The 14047-nt window shown below is 43.0% G+C and overlaps 1 protein-coding gene across 2 annotated transcripts in view; it reads right to left on the reverse strand.

The window, feature by feature from the left end:
• The window catches only part of CDKAL1 (CDKAL1 threonylcarbamoyladenosine tRNA methylthiotransferase), a 794854-nt gene that overhangs the window by 684714 nt on the left and 96093 nt on the right, over nt 1-14047 (reverse strand). For both annotated transcript variants that reach the window (XM_083187848.1, XM_083187847.1), the window contains exon 4: nt 9058-9142. In XM_083187848.1, coding sequence (XP_083043974.1) covers nt 9058-9142 — 85 coding nt within the window. The remainder of the gene's footprint in view (nt 1-9057; nt 9143-14047) is intronic.

The following is a 14047-nucleotide window of genomic DNA, read 5'->3' on the forward strand; positions in this document are numbered from 1 at the left end:
GGCAAAATGCCGACATGAGCTTTTATTGATTTTTTTTTTTCTTTGAAACCAACTTGTTCATACTTTACCACCACAGTGGAAGGATAATACAATAGTGTACAGAGTGCAGGGAGGCACCATACCTGCAGCAAGGTGAGCACAGCAAGCCATGTGAGGGGACGTGATACCGTGTCCATGTCTATTTATGATAGCATATACATCTAAAAAAAAAGTAAAAAAAAAAGATCTACTTTTGGACCTGTCAACATTTTAAAAGTAGACATTTTACCTTGTTGGCATTTTGACTGTAGGTACTGTAAATCATATAGTCTTGTATGGGAAGTTTTTTTTTTTTGCTCATTTGGATATACAGTATACTTTGTTATGCAGTGTGGAAGGTTACAGTATAGATGATAGACAAGGTCGACATTCACAAGGTCGGCCACTAATGGTTGGCAGTGACTAGGTTGATACCTTAGAATGGTCGACATACCCTAGGTCGCCATTGACAGAATGTCAACATGGACATGATCGACATGAATACGGTCGACAATTGTTTTTCACTTTTTTGTGTCTATGTCGACATATGTTGATATGGACACCATAGAAGTGTATAGTCTGAAAAACCACCTTAAAAAAAAATGTGAAAAACTCATGTCGACCTTGTTGGCCACTCCCATGTCAACATCAAGCTTGTGTCAACCTTTTGTCAATATCAGGGTTTTTCGACCATTCTTAGGTGTCGACCATTAGTAGTCAACCTAGACACTGTCGACCCAGAGACCGCATACCAGTGCAGAACCCTTGTGGCAAAACTAAAGTATAGTATTATAGTCTAATTTCTCCAAATAGTGTCTCCAGAAGATTTTTGTCCTGTATTTCACACACTTTACACTTCTCAAATGATCAAGCACAACATGTTAAGTTTTAAAGTCCATGTAAGTATAAACTGCAGGCTACACGGACCATTTATCTGTATACTAACAGGAAATACAACAGATTTTTGCTACTGAATGTCTGTGCATTGTGTGCAGAGAGTACAGTGAGACTGTACAAATGTATATGGATCAAGGATTAATAAAATGCAAGCTTCTGAATGCATTCTTAACTGAATTGTGGAAACATTTTGCCTCCCCTGCTAAATTCATATAAAATTCCAAAAATGAAAAACTGTACGAGCTTAAATCATGTTTCTGTCAGCCATTATCCTGCTAAAGCAAGTTCATACATGTTTTCACTAGGCCCTAACCCAGGTTCAACCAGAAAGGGTTGGACATCAGCCAGAAAGCACACTTAAAGATATAAGTATGCAGTGCTATCAGACAGCTGTTGTATATTATACTGGCCTCCTCTTCTTAACACCTTCCTACTGTACTTAAGTTGTTGACCTAGTTAAGGTCAAGCACAAATTTGCATAATCACTTAAATGGAGACAAAGGGGGGTATTCAATCTTCGGGTCACGGCAGACGAGCTTGCTCGCCCGCCGTGACCCAGTCCCGTTCTCGGTCAGCTCGACCGAGAACATGCAGGCGGGATTCAATGTCCCGCCTGCAGCGGGACGAGAAGGGGGCGTGGCCGCGAGTTGCGGCCGGGAAGTGACGAGATGCAGCCGGCAGCTCGTCACTTCCCGGCTGTTCTCGGCAGAACGAGCCCGACAGCTAGAGATGTCGGGCTCGTTCTGCCAGGAAACCCTGTTCAATGCTGTCGGGGAAAACAGCATTGAATAGGGCCCGTCGAGCATCTCCCCCACGGGAGATGCTCGACGGCGATTGAATATCCCCCAAAACCTAATTGGCTATCAATGTAGGCCGGGCACCAATGGACAGTGTGCCTACAAAATAGACATGACATAATCTGCATGAATTAAAAGTCTAAGAGCACATGTTTCAATCATTTTGATATTTATTTTATGTAGATGTAGGATAATTGTTGCAAAAGCAACAGCAAAACTTTTTTTTAAACTTAGACGTTAACAACTCTTAAGTACATGGTTTAGAGCAGGTCTGTCCAATCTGTGGCTTTCCAGCGGTTGTGAAACTACACATCCCAGTAGGCCCTGCCACAGATTTAGCAGTCCATAACAGCAATACTGTGGCAGGGTAATTCTGGGATGTGTAGTTTTGCAACAGCTGGAAAGCCACAGATTAAACAGGCCTGGTTTAGAGCATTAATAGCAGCATCATGATGAAGTGACATGACAGCCTTTATACAGTATACCAATTATGGACATTTCTGATGCTTTATTAGTAGCACATGTTACCTGCATTGAAGTTCACTTTAGCTTCAGGGCTTCTGCGTGAATTTGTCTCTTATAGAGAATAACATGAAAGGGAACAGGTAGAAACTGCTCCAGAGCAGCTGGCAAGTAACAGGGTGCTGAAGTCCCAGCGTATCATCAAATATTATAATCCCATATAAACTTAAAGGGGCTCCATTTACTGAACGCTTTTGTGCTTTTTTCTAAGCAATCTGACTAGATTGCTTAGAAAGTAAGCACAGTTCTCTATGTGATGCGCAGTCCCGCACATTGCTATCGTTTGCTAACCAAGTCAGAGCATGTAGTCAAAATCTAGTCAAATCGCTTAGTAAGAGCTTTAAGCACTGCACACACTGGGCGATTTGAGCCATTATAGCTGACTAAATGGTCGACCATAATCGCCAGTGTGATTTTTTGTGTTGTGGGAGAACAATCTCTAGGAGCGCACTCCTGCAGCCAACCTTTAATGGCTAAAAATTGCTGGTCATTTTTAACACAATGCACTGTGCACCAGTGACCCAGCGATTTCTGGTCAAAATGAGGTAGAGACAGAATAGATTGCAATTTCAGCCAAAATCGGTGGTCTCTGAGGAAAACGATACACTGAGCAATATATTGCTGAGAGATATGATGGGGGGTATACAATCCCGGGACACGAATGTCGATCTGTCCCGAGAGCCGTGACCCTTGCCCATTTTCATTTTGCTCAAAAGCATATCGACAGGCGGGATTCAATGACCCGCTTCGCAATCAGCGGAAAGGGGGCGTGTCCACGTAAACGGCCATGGATTGTCAAGATTCGTCCGTGATTGCAACAATTCACGGCCATAATCGACAAAACGGGCCTTTCAAAGTCTGGCCTGTTCGGTCGATCTGCCTCATCAATGCTGTCGGACCATACAGCAGTGAATACCCCTAGGGTTACCACCTTTCCCCTTTAATTCCGGACACATATTAATTACACAGGTTCTGTGGCAGTTTAAAATCAGGTGAAATAGAGTCTTGAAGTCAGCCAGCCACAGAACCTGTGTAATTAATATGTGTCCGGAATTAAAGGGGAAAGGTGGTAACCCTAAATACCCCCCATGTTGGTACACTGAGCAGTATATTGCGCCAAAATTGCTCTGCGACCATATTGCACCATGTGTACACACTCTTAAGAAGAGCAATATCTACAAGACTAGTAAATTGCAGGAAAAATAAAAAATAATCCAATTATGATAGGAAAGGCGAGTGACCAAAAAAGGAGGATAAAAAAATCGTCTGCTACTTGAAAATGCATTTTGGAAAATAGCTGTATGTTATTCAGCAAGGTCTTTCTATTGTGAGACAGATAAAAGATTCAGTCGGGAACAGCGAGTTCTGCGCTATTATATCAACACTAATGTACACAGCGCTACTTGCTCCCAAGTCTTTCAAAACCTTACCAGCTGGACAGAGCCTTCACAAAATGAGTGAGTGCAGAAGAGGCTGGCACTTCATGCGAGCACTTATAAACAACACAATGGCACATATCTTAAGAGCTTTAATAATTTTCCATTTTCTAATATTCAAGCTGAAAGCTATTGGGGTTACAAGGCTAAAAATGTATACCAATGAGAGACCTTTGAAGGCTTGCTTTGGTAAAGATCTCATAGGATTCCACTCCACATAGGTTTTAATGGAAGAAAGGAATATTTCTCTCCATCAAATTAAAAATTTGTTGTGAAAGAAACACGTATTGATCAAATACAAGGACACAGTCTATACTATTCCACTGAATATAAGTGACTCTTTAAGGTGTACTTTCACAGCCCAACTCCTCTACTTCTACATGGGAAAAATAAAGGCAAAACAACCCATGACGACATTTAGATCGGTACCAGTTTAATGTGATATAAAGTGTAGAATATTTTCTCAGAGAAGCCTGGTCGCCCAGAAGATTAAAGGTGTGTACACACGGTGCAATATGGTCGCTGAGCGATTTTGGCTTATTATCGCTCAGCGAACATATTGCGCAGTGTACCGTTTCTCTCAGCGACTTTTCAGTTTTGAGTAACAAGTCACTACTGAAAAGTCAAAATCGCAGGAGCATGCTCCTCTGACCAGAGACCATTAAGGGCTGGCTGCGGGAGCAGCAGGATTTATCGCCCTGTACACCTAAATAACATAGGCGACAGGCGACCATTTAGCCAGGGATATTGGCTAATATCACCCCGTATATACAGGGCTTAGGGGTTCTGTCACAAAGGATTCTGAACAACTTGCTCCAATGGAGTATAATTGATGTGGTATCCATTTCCTAAAATTGTTCTAATTACAGTCGGAGGAGTACATTTACTACAGGGAGATTTAGCAATTATGCTCTAGAACAGTGATGGCTAACCTTCACACTCCAGCTGTTGTTGAACTACACATCCCAGCATGCACTGCATCAGTTGTAGCATGGCCAAATAGTAAAACGGATGCAGGGCATGCTGGGATGTTTAGTTCAACAACAGCTGGAGTGTCGAGGTCAGCCATCACTGCTCTAGAGGTGCTAGACAAATGATAAGTAGAATCTGATTGGTAGCTATGGGCAACAGCACTTTTAAAAACTCACACTTTAATAACTTACCACCTACAGTGGTTTCTAAATTTCGAAAAGCAGCAGTTAAATCGCTTGATTAATGAAAATGTTAACTATTATTTTTTGGGGTTAAAAGCATTTAAATTGTACATGGTCTTAATTTCACTGTACTCTTCCACATAAACCCCTACCATTGGGCCAAAATCTTTATCTGTGGAATGATCCCATAAAATTGCAGAGCATAAGAAGAGCAAGCTAGTGTCCAGCTTATCTCTGCTCCCTTCACCTTCTACTTACCCTGGATGTACTGTATGTACACAGCTAGCACTGGTTGCTGCAGCTTTATAGTGAAAGCTGCAACCTATGTGCACAACATGGATCTCCACTGTGCCATCCAATGAACCAGCCTGGCTGCAACCAACTCAGCATCTCCCCAGGCCCGGAGCTACCACTATAGGCGCCAGCCACCGGTGGGTGCTGCTACGTTTCCTCAACAGCATTCTGCACTGGTCACATTCACTGCCAGCGCATCTTCCTTTCTCATTCTGCAGCTTGTAATGCTGAACCCGTGCCCCATGCCCCGATATGATTTGGGGCCACAATCCACCTGCAGCCACCCATCATATACATTGAGCAGGCACTGTGCTGCACCTGATGCCTTGAGGAAGCAAAGGGCGGCTGGACCTGCTGATGATGACTCTGATCTCTCAGCCTTCTATCACTGGCTTAGAGATCAGTCAGACCCGCCCCCACCCTAGCACACCGCTCCAAGCTCTGGCGGCATCAGGCAGCATCCTTAAATGACAGCACTCAGGCTTAGCATCAGCACAGTGCCTGGCCGGCAGCATGGTGACACAGTGCGGCAGTCTGCAGTCAGACACCAAGGAGCCACCTGTCTGGGAGCAGGGCTTTTTTGGAGTCTGTCCAAATGCCATTGTTGTTGGTGATTGCACATGGATGGGGGGGGGGGGGGGGGGGTGACAGAGCACAGTGAGGGATTGGGAATGGGGTCAGGTGTAGTGTGTGTGGGATGGGGGCAAGAGGGTTAGAATGTACGGTGTGGGGGATGGAAGTTGGATGTTCAGTGTGGGGGGTGATATGCACATTGTGGGGGATGGGGTGGTAAGTACAGTGTGGGGGATAGGGGGAGGTCGGTTGTACAGTGTGTGGGTTGGGGGGTGGTATGCACAGTTTGGGAGATGGGGGGTAGGATGTACAGTGTGAGGGATGGGAGTGGTATGCACAATGTGGGGAATGGGAGTTATGATGTACAGTGGGTGCGTGTGTGTGTGTGGGTGGGTGGGGGGGTTAGGATGTACAGTGTGGGGGGATGGGAGTTAGGATGTACAACTGCCCCAACACTCCACCAAATAGGGATACCAATCCCAGAGCATTTTTTACAATCCCGGGATACAGGATTGAAAAATGATCAATCCCTGGATTGGTATCAGTAGTTATCAGGTAGGTGTGTGTGTGTGTGTGTGTCCGTCCCGGCCCCCACACCAGCCGCTCAGCTTACATGGGCGGGTGGCCGGAAGCAGGACAAGTAGCAGTGGGTACAGGGGTGCACAGTGCTTCCAGGAGCGTGGCACTGGCAGCAGCACCATCAGACAGCGGCAGCAGAGTGGGCGGGCACTGGACGGTCAGCAGATTGGGGTGGCCTGCATAGAGTCACGCTGTGCAGGTTGCACGCCAGGGTCGGGAACAGCCGGGCAGCGTCTGAGCACCTGCCGAGCATCCAGGACTTTTTGGGGGATTGGCCACCCTACTCTCAATCTCTTACAGACAGGTCAATACCATTCTTTGGAAGATAAGCTGAGACAACAGCCACCATTCGCAAGCACAAATCAACGATTGCTGCGTTCAAGAAAAGTTTGAAGATCTTTAAAATAAAAAAACACAAGAAACTTTTGGCTATATACAAAATACCCCCATTACACTATCGTCCCCAGAAGTTTCTATACACTACATAATTCTACACACTATAATATAGATCCTCAGGGTAATCAATTGTTTTTAAAACTGTTCATTAACGGAGAAAAACGTAATATCGCCAAAAGTGTATGCTCTAGTGCCTCTCTCCCCCCCTCTCCCCCCCCCCCAGATCTCTGATAAGCTCCAGGGTTGAATGGACTGTTAAGTCAGGTTGGAAGGCAATTTTAATGCCTTTATGTCCTCAACAAAAGACAGTTTTGCAGGTTCACGAAGGGCCTGGGCCGATGCACCATCTTTAATTCACTTTTTAGAGCAAACACTGGAATTTGTTGATCTTTGGAAATATCTTCTACTCCCGCCCCCATGATACTTCCACTAAGATTTTCTGGCATCTACAACTATTCTCTTTAGAGAGTACTAACATTTAAATTATTCTACCGTACTCATAAAAATGCAGTAGAAGCAAAATGTTTTTTTTTTTATTATTTAAACAATTATAATAATAATATGCAACATTACCAGGGTATTGTGTTTTGGCCTGCCTCCAAGCCTGTCATGTGGAGCCATGGCATACCTTGCAGTGATCACAAAATGTGCACTATATTGCATTTTATGTGCTACTTACAGTGAAATACCCTGTATTGAAAAATGAGCAGGAATCACAGAATGCGCTGTCTCTCACTGATCTATGGGAATATCAGCCATTAGGAATCCTCAGCCTGTGCGAGATAGCAGGACAGGGGCGGGAGATGGGCCCCCTGCTACTGCCAACAACTTAAACTGCTGTCTTCTCCTTGGCTGAGTACTGCCCGCCCCATACCTCCTCCTTTCCCCAGTACTACCTAGCTGTTATTTACCTTTAACCCTCCTACCAAAATTCACTACCTCTCCCAACCACACTTTTCTGCCAGTACTTCCCCAGCTAATATCGATCCATGTCCTCACCCAGCACTGCCTGTCCCCAGCCCCCTTATTATCACCCAACACTGTTCAAACTATTATCTGAACATATGCCCACACCCACAGCACTGCCTGCCCTTACTCCAACCTCAACCTGTCTTTACCCCAACTGTTGCTTATCCATAACCCCTCTATCCCAAATGCTACCTGCCACCAGCACTGTCTCAACTGCTGCCTTCCCTCCTCCTGCCCCCCATAATAGGTGATGGTCCAATTGTGAGAGAAACCTGGGAGTCACATATTGCTTTGCTCAGTGCAATGACTTATGTGGCTCAGAACCATATTAAATAAGATTTTAATCTTTATATACTGGCCTGGCAGTGACATTCATCTCTCTTAGATCAACATACCACATGCTAAACAGTATAAGGAGAATAATGCTGGGTACACACAAGTCGGTACCTAGTGACCTCGTTTGCAATGGAGACCCGGCAGGGTGGTAGCGGGCGATGCTGCATTCACCAGCTTGGCATAGCTCGCAAAATCCCATGATTTAGCTGCAGATTCAAACTATGGAGAATGTTCCCATCTAGTCTGCCCCTTTCTTAAACATGTTACCTTAAACCATATTTAATCCTTATTTTTTTGTAAGGCTATGCTTGGGATAAGCATATTGATATCCTTACAAAAAAATAAGGATCAAATATGGTTTGAGGTAACAGGTTTAAGAAAGGGGCAGACTAGATGGGCCAAGTGGTTCTTATCTGCCGTCAAATTCTATGTTTCTACGTTGCTAGCATTCAGAAGCAGGCAGCGTTAACAATGTAGTGCAGTGGTTCCCAAACTGTGTGCCTAGGCACCCTGGGGTGCCTCAGGACACTTGCAGGGGTGCCTTGGGTTGGTGGACCAGGATCAATTCATATTATTTATGGTCAATGTACCAGGCAAAACCAGTGCTTGCAGCTGCCAATCATAATATATGTGGACAAACAGAAGTAAATCCTGTCCCTCACCAGATAACTGTGACATATAAACACAATGCACTTCATTTAATATTTTTTTCTGAATTTCTCGATAAGAAGCATTTGGCCTAGGGGTGCCCTTTAAAATGTTTTGATGCTCTAGGGTGCCGTGAGTCAAAAAAGTTTGGGAATCACTGATGTAGTGTATACTTACTAGATGATTTTACGATATCGGCTGTAACGGAGGGGTGGAGGCTGTAGTTTCTTTTGAGTATTAACACAGTACTGTGATGCTGGACACAGCATGGGGGTGCCAACACTACCGCCTGCTCTTTGAGTTTCCCGGCAGGGAGAAAAATCAGGTAAAGGGCACTACAACAGTGACAAGACGCTTACCAAAGAAGAAGTCCTGTAAGACTTCATTAGACAGGAAAAAAATTAAGCTTGCATGAAAATGTACAAAAACAGGACTTACTTAATGGAGTTTCTAAAATGATCCTCAGCTGGGCTCTTCACCGTGCAGCTGTTCAGCAGCCACAAATCAGCCTGATCTGGTTGTTCTGTAGGACAATAAGGAAACATTGCAGTTACCTAACACACATACAATCAATGTTACAATGATAGCTGTAAATGACAGCTACTGTATTTAGCATATTCCAGTGGTGGAAAAATCTATTTTTCAATCTTAAGGTGCCCATACATGTTACAATTATTGTATACAATATTGCATCTCACCGCATCTCGTTTTGCGATGAAATCAGATGAGATGAGATCTAGTACAAAAAGTATGTGCTGCACATACTTTTTGTACTAGATCTCATCTCATTGCAAAACCGAGATGCAATATTGTATACAATATTGTATACAATAATTGTAACATGTATGGGCACCTTAAGTTGTAAGATATAGAATGTTTTCATTTAAAATGCAGTGGGCAATTTTGTGTATGAAGTCTTCTATTTTATTACACCAAAGCTAAACTCTTCTCTAGTTGCAACAAAGCCAAATAACTGAACTATTTTGTCTGAGCCACAACAACTTAGTAAATGGAGGCATTAAACAATAAAAGGTAGCCTCTTTGGCAGCACATTTTCCATGATTGTTATTCATCACAAGTCAAAATATTTCTGCCTCAGCAACGCACTAACATCAGGCATCACAAATTGCCTATTTCATTCACATTACAGGTACTTCTGTAATAAAGTATAGACAATGCTATTTCATTTAGCAAGACATCAAGCTGAGTGTGTATGCACTTACCAATTGCCATCCTAGTGTTTACCCAGATTAAGATCAAGGCTACTGTAACAGGAGAGCATTTTACTATGAATATAGAAGTATTCTACCGGCTACAGATTTTAAACTACATTTCTTTGGGAAACTGAGTGTCAGCCTTCTTTATCAACATTTGGCAATTTACTCAAGTGGCAAAAAAATATAATTATTGGGCAGATGCAGTATGGGGCAGTATGTGGTATAATGCTAGGCACATAACTTTATGATCACTGGGTGACCGGTATAACCAACCAATCAGCCGAGCAGTGCGATTCCAGCTTGACCTCCTGTCCTGTGCGTACCCAGTGCTGGGGTGTAATTGATAAAAAAAAAAAAAAAATGTATTGGATTTCATGATTTATGTGTATTAGGTTATGCCAATGCAGACTGACATAAAACAGTTTATTAACAAACTATAAATTCATAATGGGGATTAAATGTGATTAGAGAGCTGGCTGTTTGAATAATGTCATTCAACGTATGAGGGATAAAGGGGATATACCTATCATCTCAGCAACCCTTTGTACTACTGATCTTAAGGTACCCATACACAGTTCAACATTCCCGTGCATATTGAACTAGATTGCATCACATGCTATTTGCATGCCATTGGGACCTAGTTCAAAATGCATGGCTGCACAGACTTTGTGCTGTGCGATGGGATGCCCGTGGGAGCATGCATCGCACAGCACCATTGCACTGTGTATGGGCACCTTTACAGTATTCGTGTTTTTAGTATTCTGAAAGTGAATACCCGATCAGTGTGCACTCAGTAGATACAGGAGCTATCCTTACTGTAGCTCAGTGTATGTTTTCTTCAATGGGATCAAGAGGTTGGGCATCACAGTTTTTAAGCAGGACATATGATGCTACCTCCTGATCCAGCTGTTGGTTGATCCTTTTAAAGATTTACTGGCCAATACTCCGGCATACGCAATAAGACAATTATCGAGCAGAAATTGGATGATTGGCTAGTAATTGGATGGTGTATAGGCAAATTAAAGCTTGGATAGGTAAAACAAAAAAAAGCATTTAGTATTTTTGGTGACCACTTTGGGTACATAGTACTTACAATTAATTTTACAAGATAAACACACGCTTATAAAACATGCTCCAGCATGACAGAAATACAATTAAGCAATCAATGCACTAATGAAAACAAAGCAGCAATTCTCCTCAATGTGTGTAATACAGCCAATTCTTTTTTACAAAAACCCTTTATGTCAGATCTCTTTGGAGCAACAGACTTGGCTAAATGTAGATATGCAATTTTTCCGTTTACTGCCAATCAAACGAAGATTGTAAAAAGCCAGCATGCAAATAGAACGCAAAACAGGAACAGATAGGGAGTCGTCAAATAAAAAGGCAGAATGTTCTAGGTTTCTTTCTTTCGTGCAGACATTGGGGCAGCAAGTTCTGTAATTTTAAAACCATTCTCTCCAGGATGAAATAAATGATCTTTATCTAAATAATCTATAAGCATTCTGAGTGCTGAACCAGCTGGACACTTTCCAAGGTAGCAGAAACAGACAGGCATGTTCTCCTGAAATAACCCAGCCACCCTTCCCATACACTGTGAGCAGAGCAGATTTCTAATTCAGTAGTACTGCCAGACATCATATTTACTGCATTCAAAAAACACTACCTAGAACCATGTATCACCTAAAGTAATTGTGCTTTGGGCTTAAGACAATACTTACTTTTATGTAGTTTAAAAAAATAAAATAAAAACTTTTCCATGATTACAAGGGGAGAACACAGAGGGCCAGATGTCTTTACGTCAGAAATAATTCCTTAGGTTTATAGTTTCTTGTGCAGCCATACATAGCAACAGGTAACGGAGACTAGCTTACTTAACTTGCATCACACAATTTGTCAAATGATTACAACAAACAAAAAATGCAGCAAAACATACTAGTTTGAAAGCATATAGATAAATATGAATTTCTTGTAAATCACACTATAAAACGACAACAGTAAAGTTGGGTACACACTTGCCCAATTCTCAGGAGTTCAGACTTCTGACCCACCGGTTTGTCAGATAGTGGGCCTGATTCAGATATGAACACAGTCAATGTTTCATGAAACTGAGCGATTATCTACTGACTGCGCATGTGCTGTGTTTGCATTGTGCATGCATCAAAGAGCGGCTGCGTACCTGCACACAATAAGGAGGCCTACGCAAAGTGATTTACAGGAAGTGATTTGGGGATGTTAACATTGGGGTGGATTGAATATGGTGCGCAGTGAATGGTGTCGGGAGGGAAGAGAAGAGTTAAATAATGCTGATACTCGCAGGTGTTTGTCACGAGTACTGGCATTGTCCGACTTAACTGCCCTGCGGCAATGCTGTTTGTGCCGCGCTAGGGCTTAAAAAAAGCATCAACACCCTAGTTTTGTCATATTTTTGTGCACAACTCAGGAGTCGGAAATTAGCGGCACACTCACAGTATTATAATAGCTACTGAGGCTCCCTCACAGTGCTATTCACTGCATTGAATCTACCCTTTTGTGTTAGCGTGGAGTGGTTGTAAATACACAGGCGTGTCTGACATTTTCAGAGTGTTCATCTGAGGCACATGGCACTTGCGCTGCTTCTGCTTAGCCATAGACCTACTTGAGTAGTTGATTTTTCTCGTTCTTTCATATAAGCTGCATATGCAAATAAAATGAGGTTGCTTCGGTGTTAGTTTCTCTTCATTTTTGGCCAGCAGCTTCACTTGCTGATACCATGTGCTGCATTGGGTAGAACATCGCACTTGCAGAAGCTTACATCCCCGAATAAGGCCCAGTCTACCCTCCACTGGCCACTCGCTTAATCCGATCCAACTCACCTGTAAGGGTTCATGGTAAATAAATATGCTTAAAAACCTAGAGACCTGACTGCAAGTATGTAACTGCCAAGAACAAAGTAGATGATGAGCTCTGGTCCGGGCCGCACTGAACAATGGCGGTGATTCACGATTCGGAAGAACAAAGCAATGCCCGCCACCACCGAATGTGGAGGGAGGCAGCATAGGGTGAGGTAGCGAAATGCATGGCAGCGGGAAGCAGCATAGGGTATGGCAGCATAGGGTATGGCAGCAATAAGACAGCGGAGAGCATGGTTGCAGCAATGGAAACTCTGCCTGTAGAGTTCAGCAGTAGGACTAAGGTGGTGTTTTGTTCCGATTAACATTAGCATTGGAAATGGCACTGTGATCTGCAGTGCTTAAGAGACTTTGAAGGAGATTTCAGTGAAGACTAACATTAAGTTATTAGAACATTGCCAGAATTCCTAAAATGATGCAGAAACTGCATACTTTTATGAATAAATAGGTTTGATAGGCCCTTATATTTTGTTAACAAAAGCACCATGTCATAAGAAGCAAAGCTGCACATGGAGCAAAGTAAAGGTTAATAAGAGAACCTTGAGGTAAAACGGTTATATGATCACTTGGATGAAAATGTACTAAAGTCATGCTCACAGGCTGCCAACTTGGCAGAAGGGCCTAATTACTTGGGAAATAAACACTCAAACTCAGGTCTGAGAAAAAAACCCAATAAAAAACCCTTTGTGCTGTGCTTCTGCATATGCTCTAAGGCGGAAAGCAGCTTGCCAGAGTCCAATTCAATTTCAGAATGTATGACATTTGTTTTGCTGTTACAGTGTAAAATGGTGCTTTAGCATTAAGATGTACAGCTAGAGCTCATCTCTCCTGCGCTAATTGCCATGTGCGACTCCCGTCATGATTGGTGCGATCCACTCGGCATACTGTACTTGTGCTTCTAATTCGCTCAGGCGGCTCATAGAAACACTTTAAGCTGCGATATGCAGCATGGCGACTCCGAGCCGTGGCTGAAAATTTGGCGTAATAAATGGGAATGAGCCATACAGTAGCAATTGGAAATCGAGCAGCGCAGCTTCGTCTGTATGACTGTGCTAACCTGCAGTTGTAGAGTGTATTCCCTTAACAGAATGGTGGACATGAGTAAAGCTCATCAGGGGGCAGTGAGTAGCATCTGCAGCATCGTCTGCAGTCTAGTTGATGCAATCTTGACAAGCACTAACAGTCTTGGCTGAGTAATGTGATTTATCTGTACGAGTCCAAGAATTCAGGATTATTTATCTGGTTTAGGCAGAAGAATAGTGGTGGCTTCACTGAAGCAAGTACAAAGAATATTTTGACAAACCATATTATGGAAAAATT

This window comes from Crinia signifera, chromosome 5, assembly GCF_055691185.1.
Source record: "Crinia signifera chromosome 5, ASM5569118v1, whole genome shotgun sequence".
NCBI classification, from domain to species: Eukaryota; Metazoa; Chordata; class Amphibia; order Anura; family Myobatrachidae; genus Crinia; species Crinia signifera.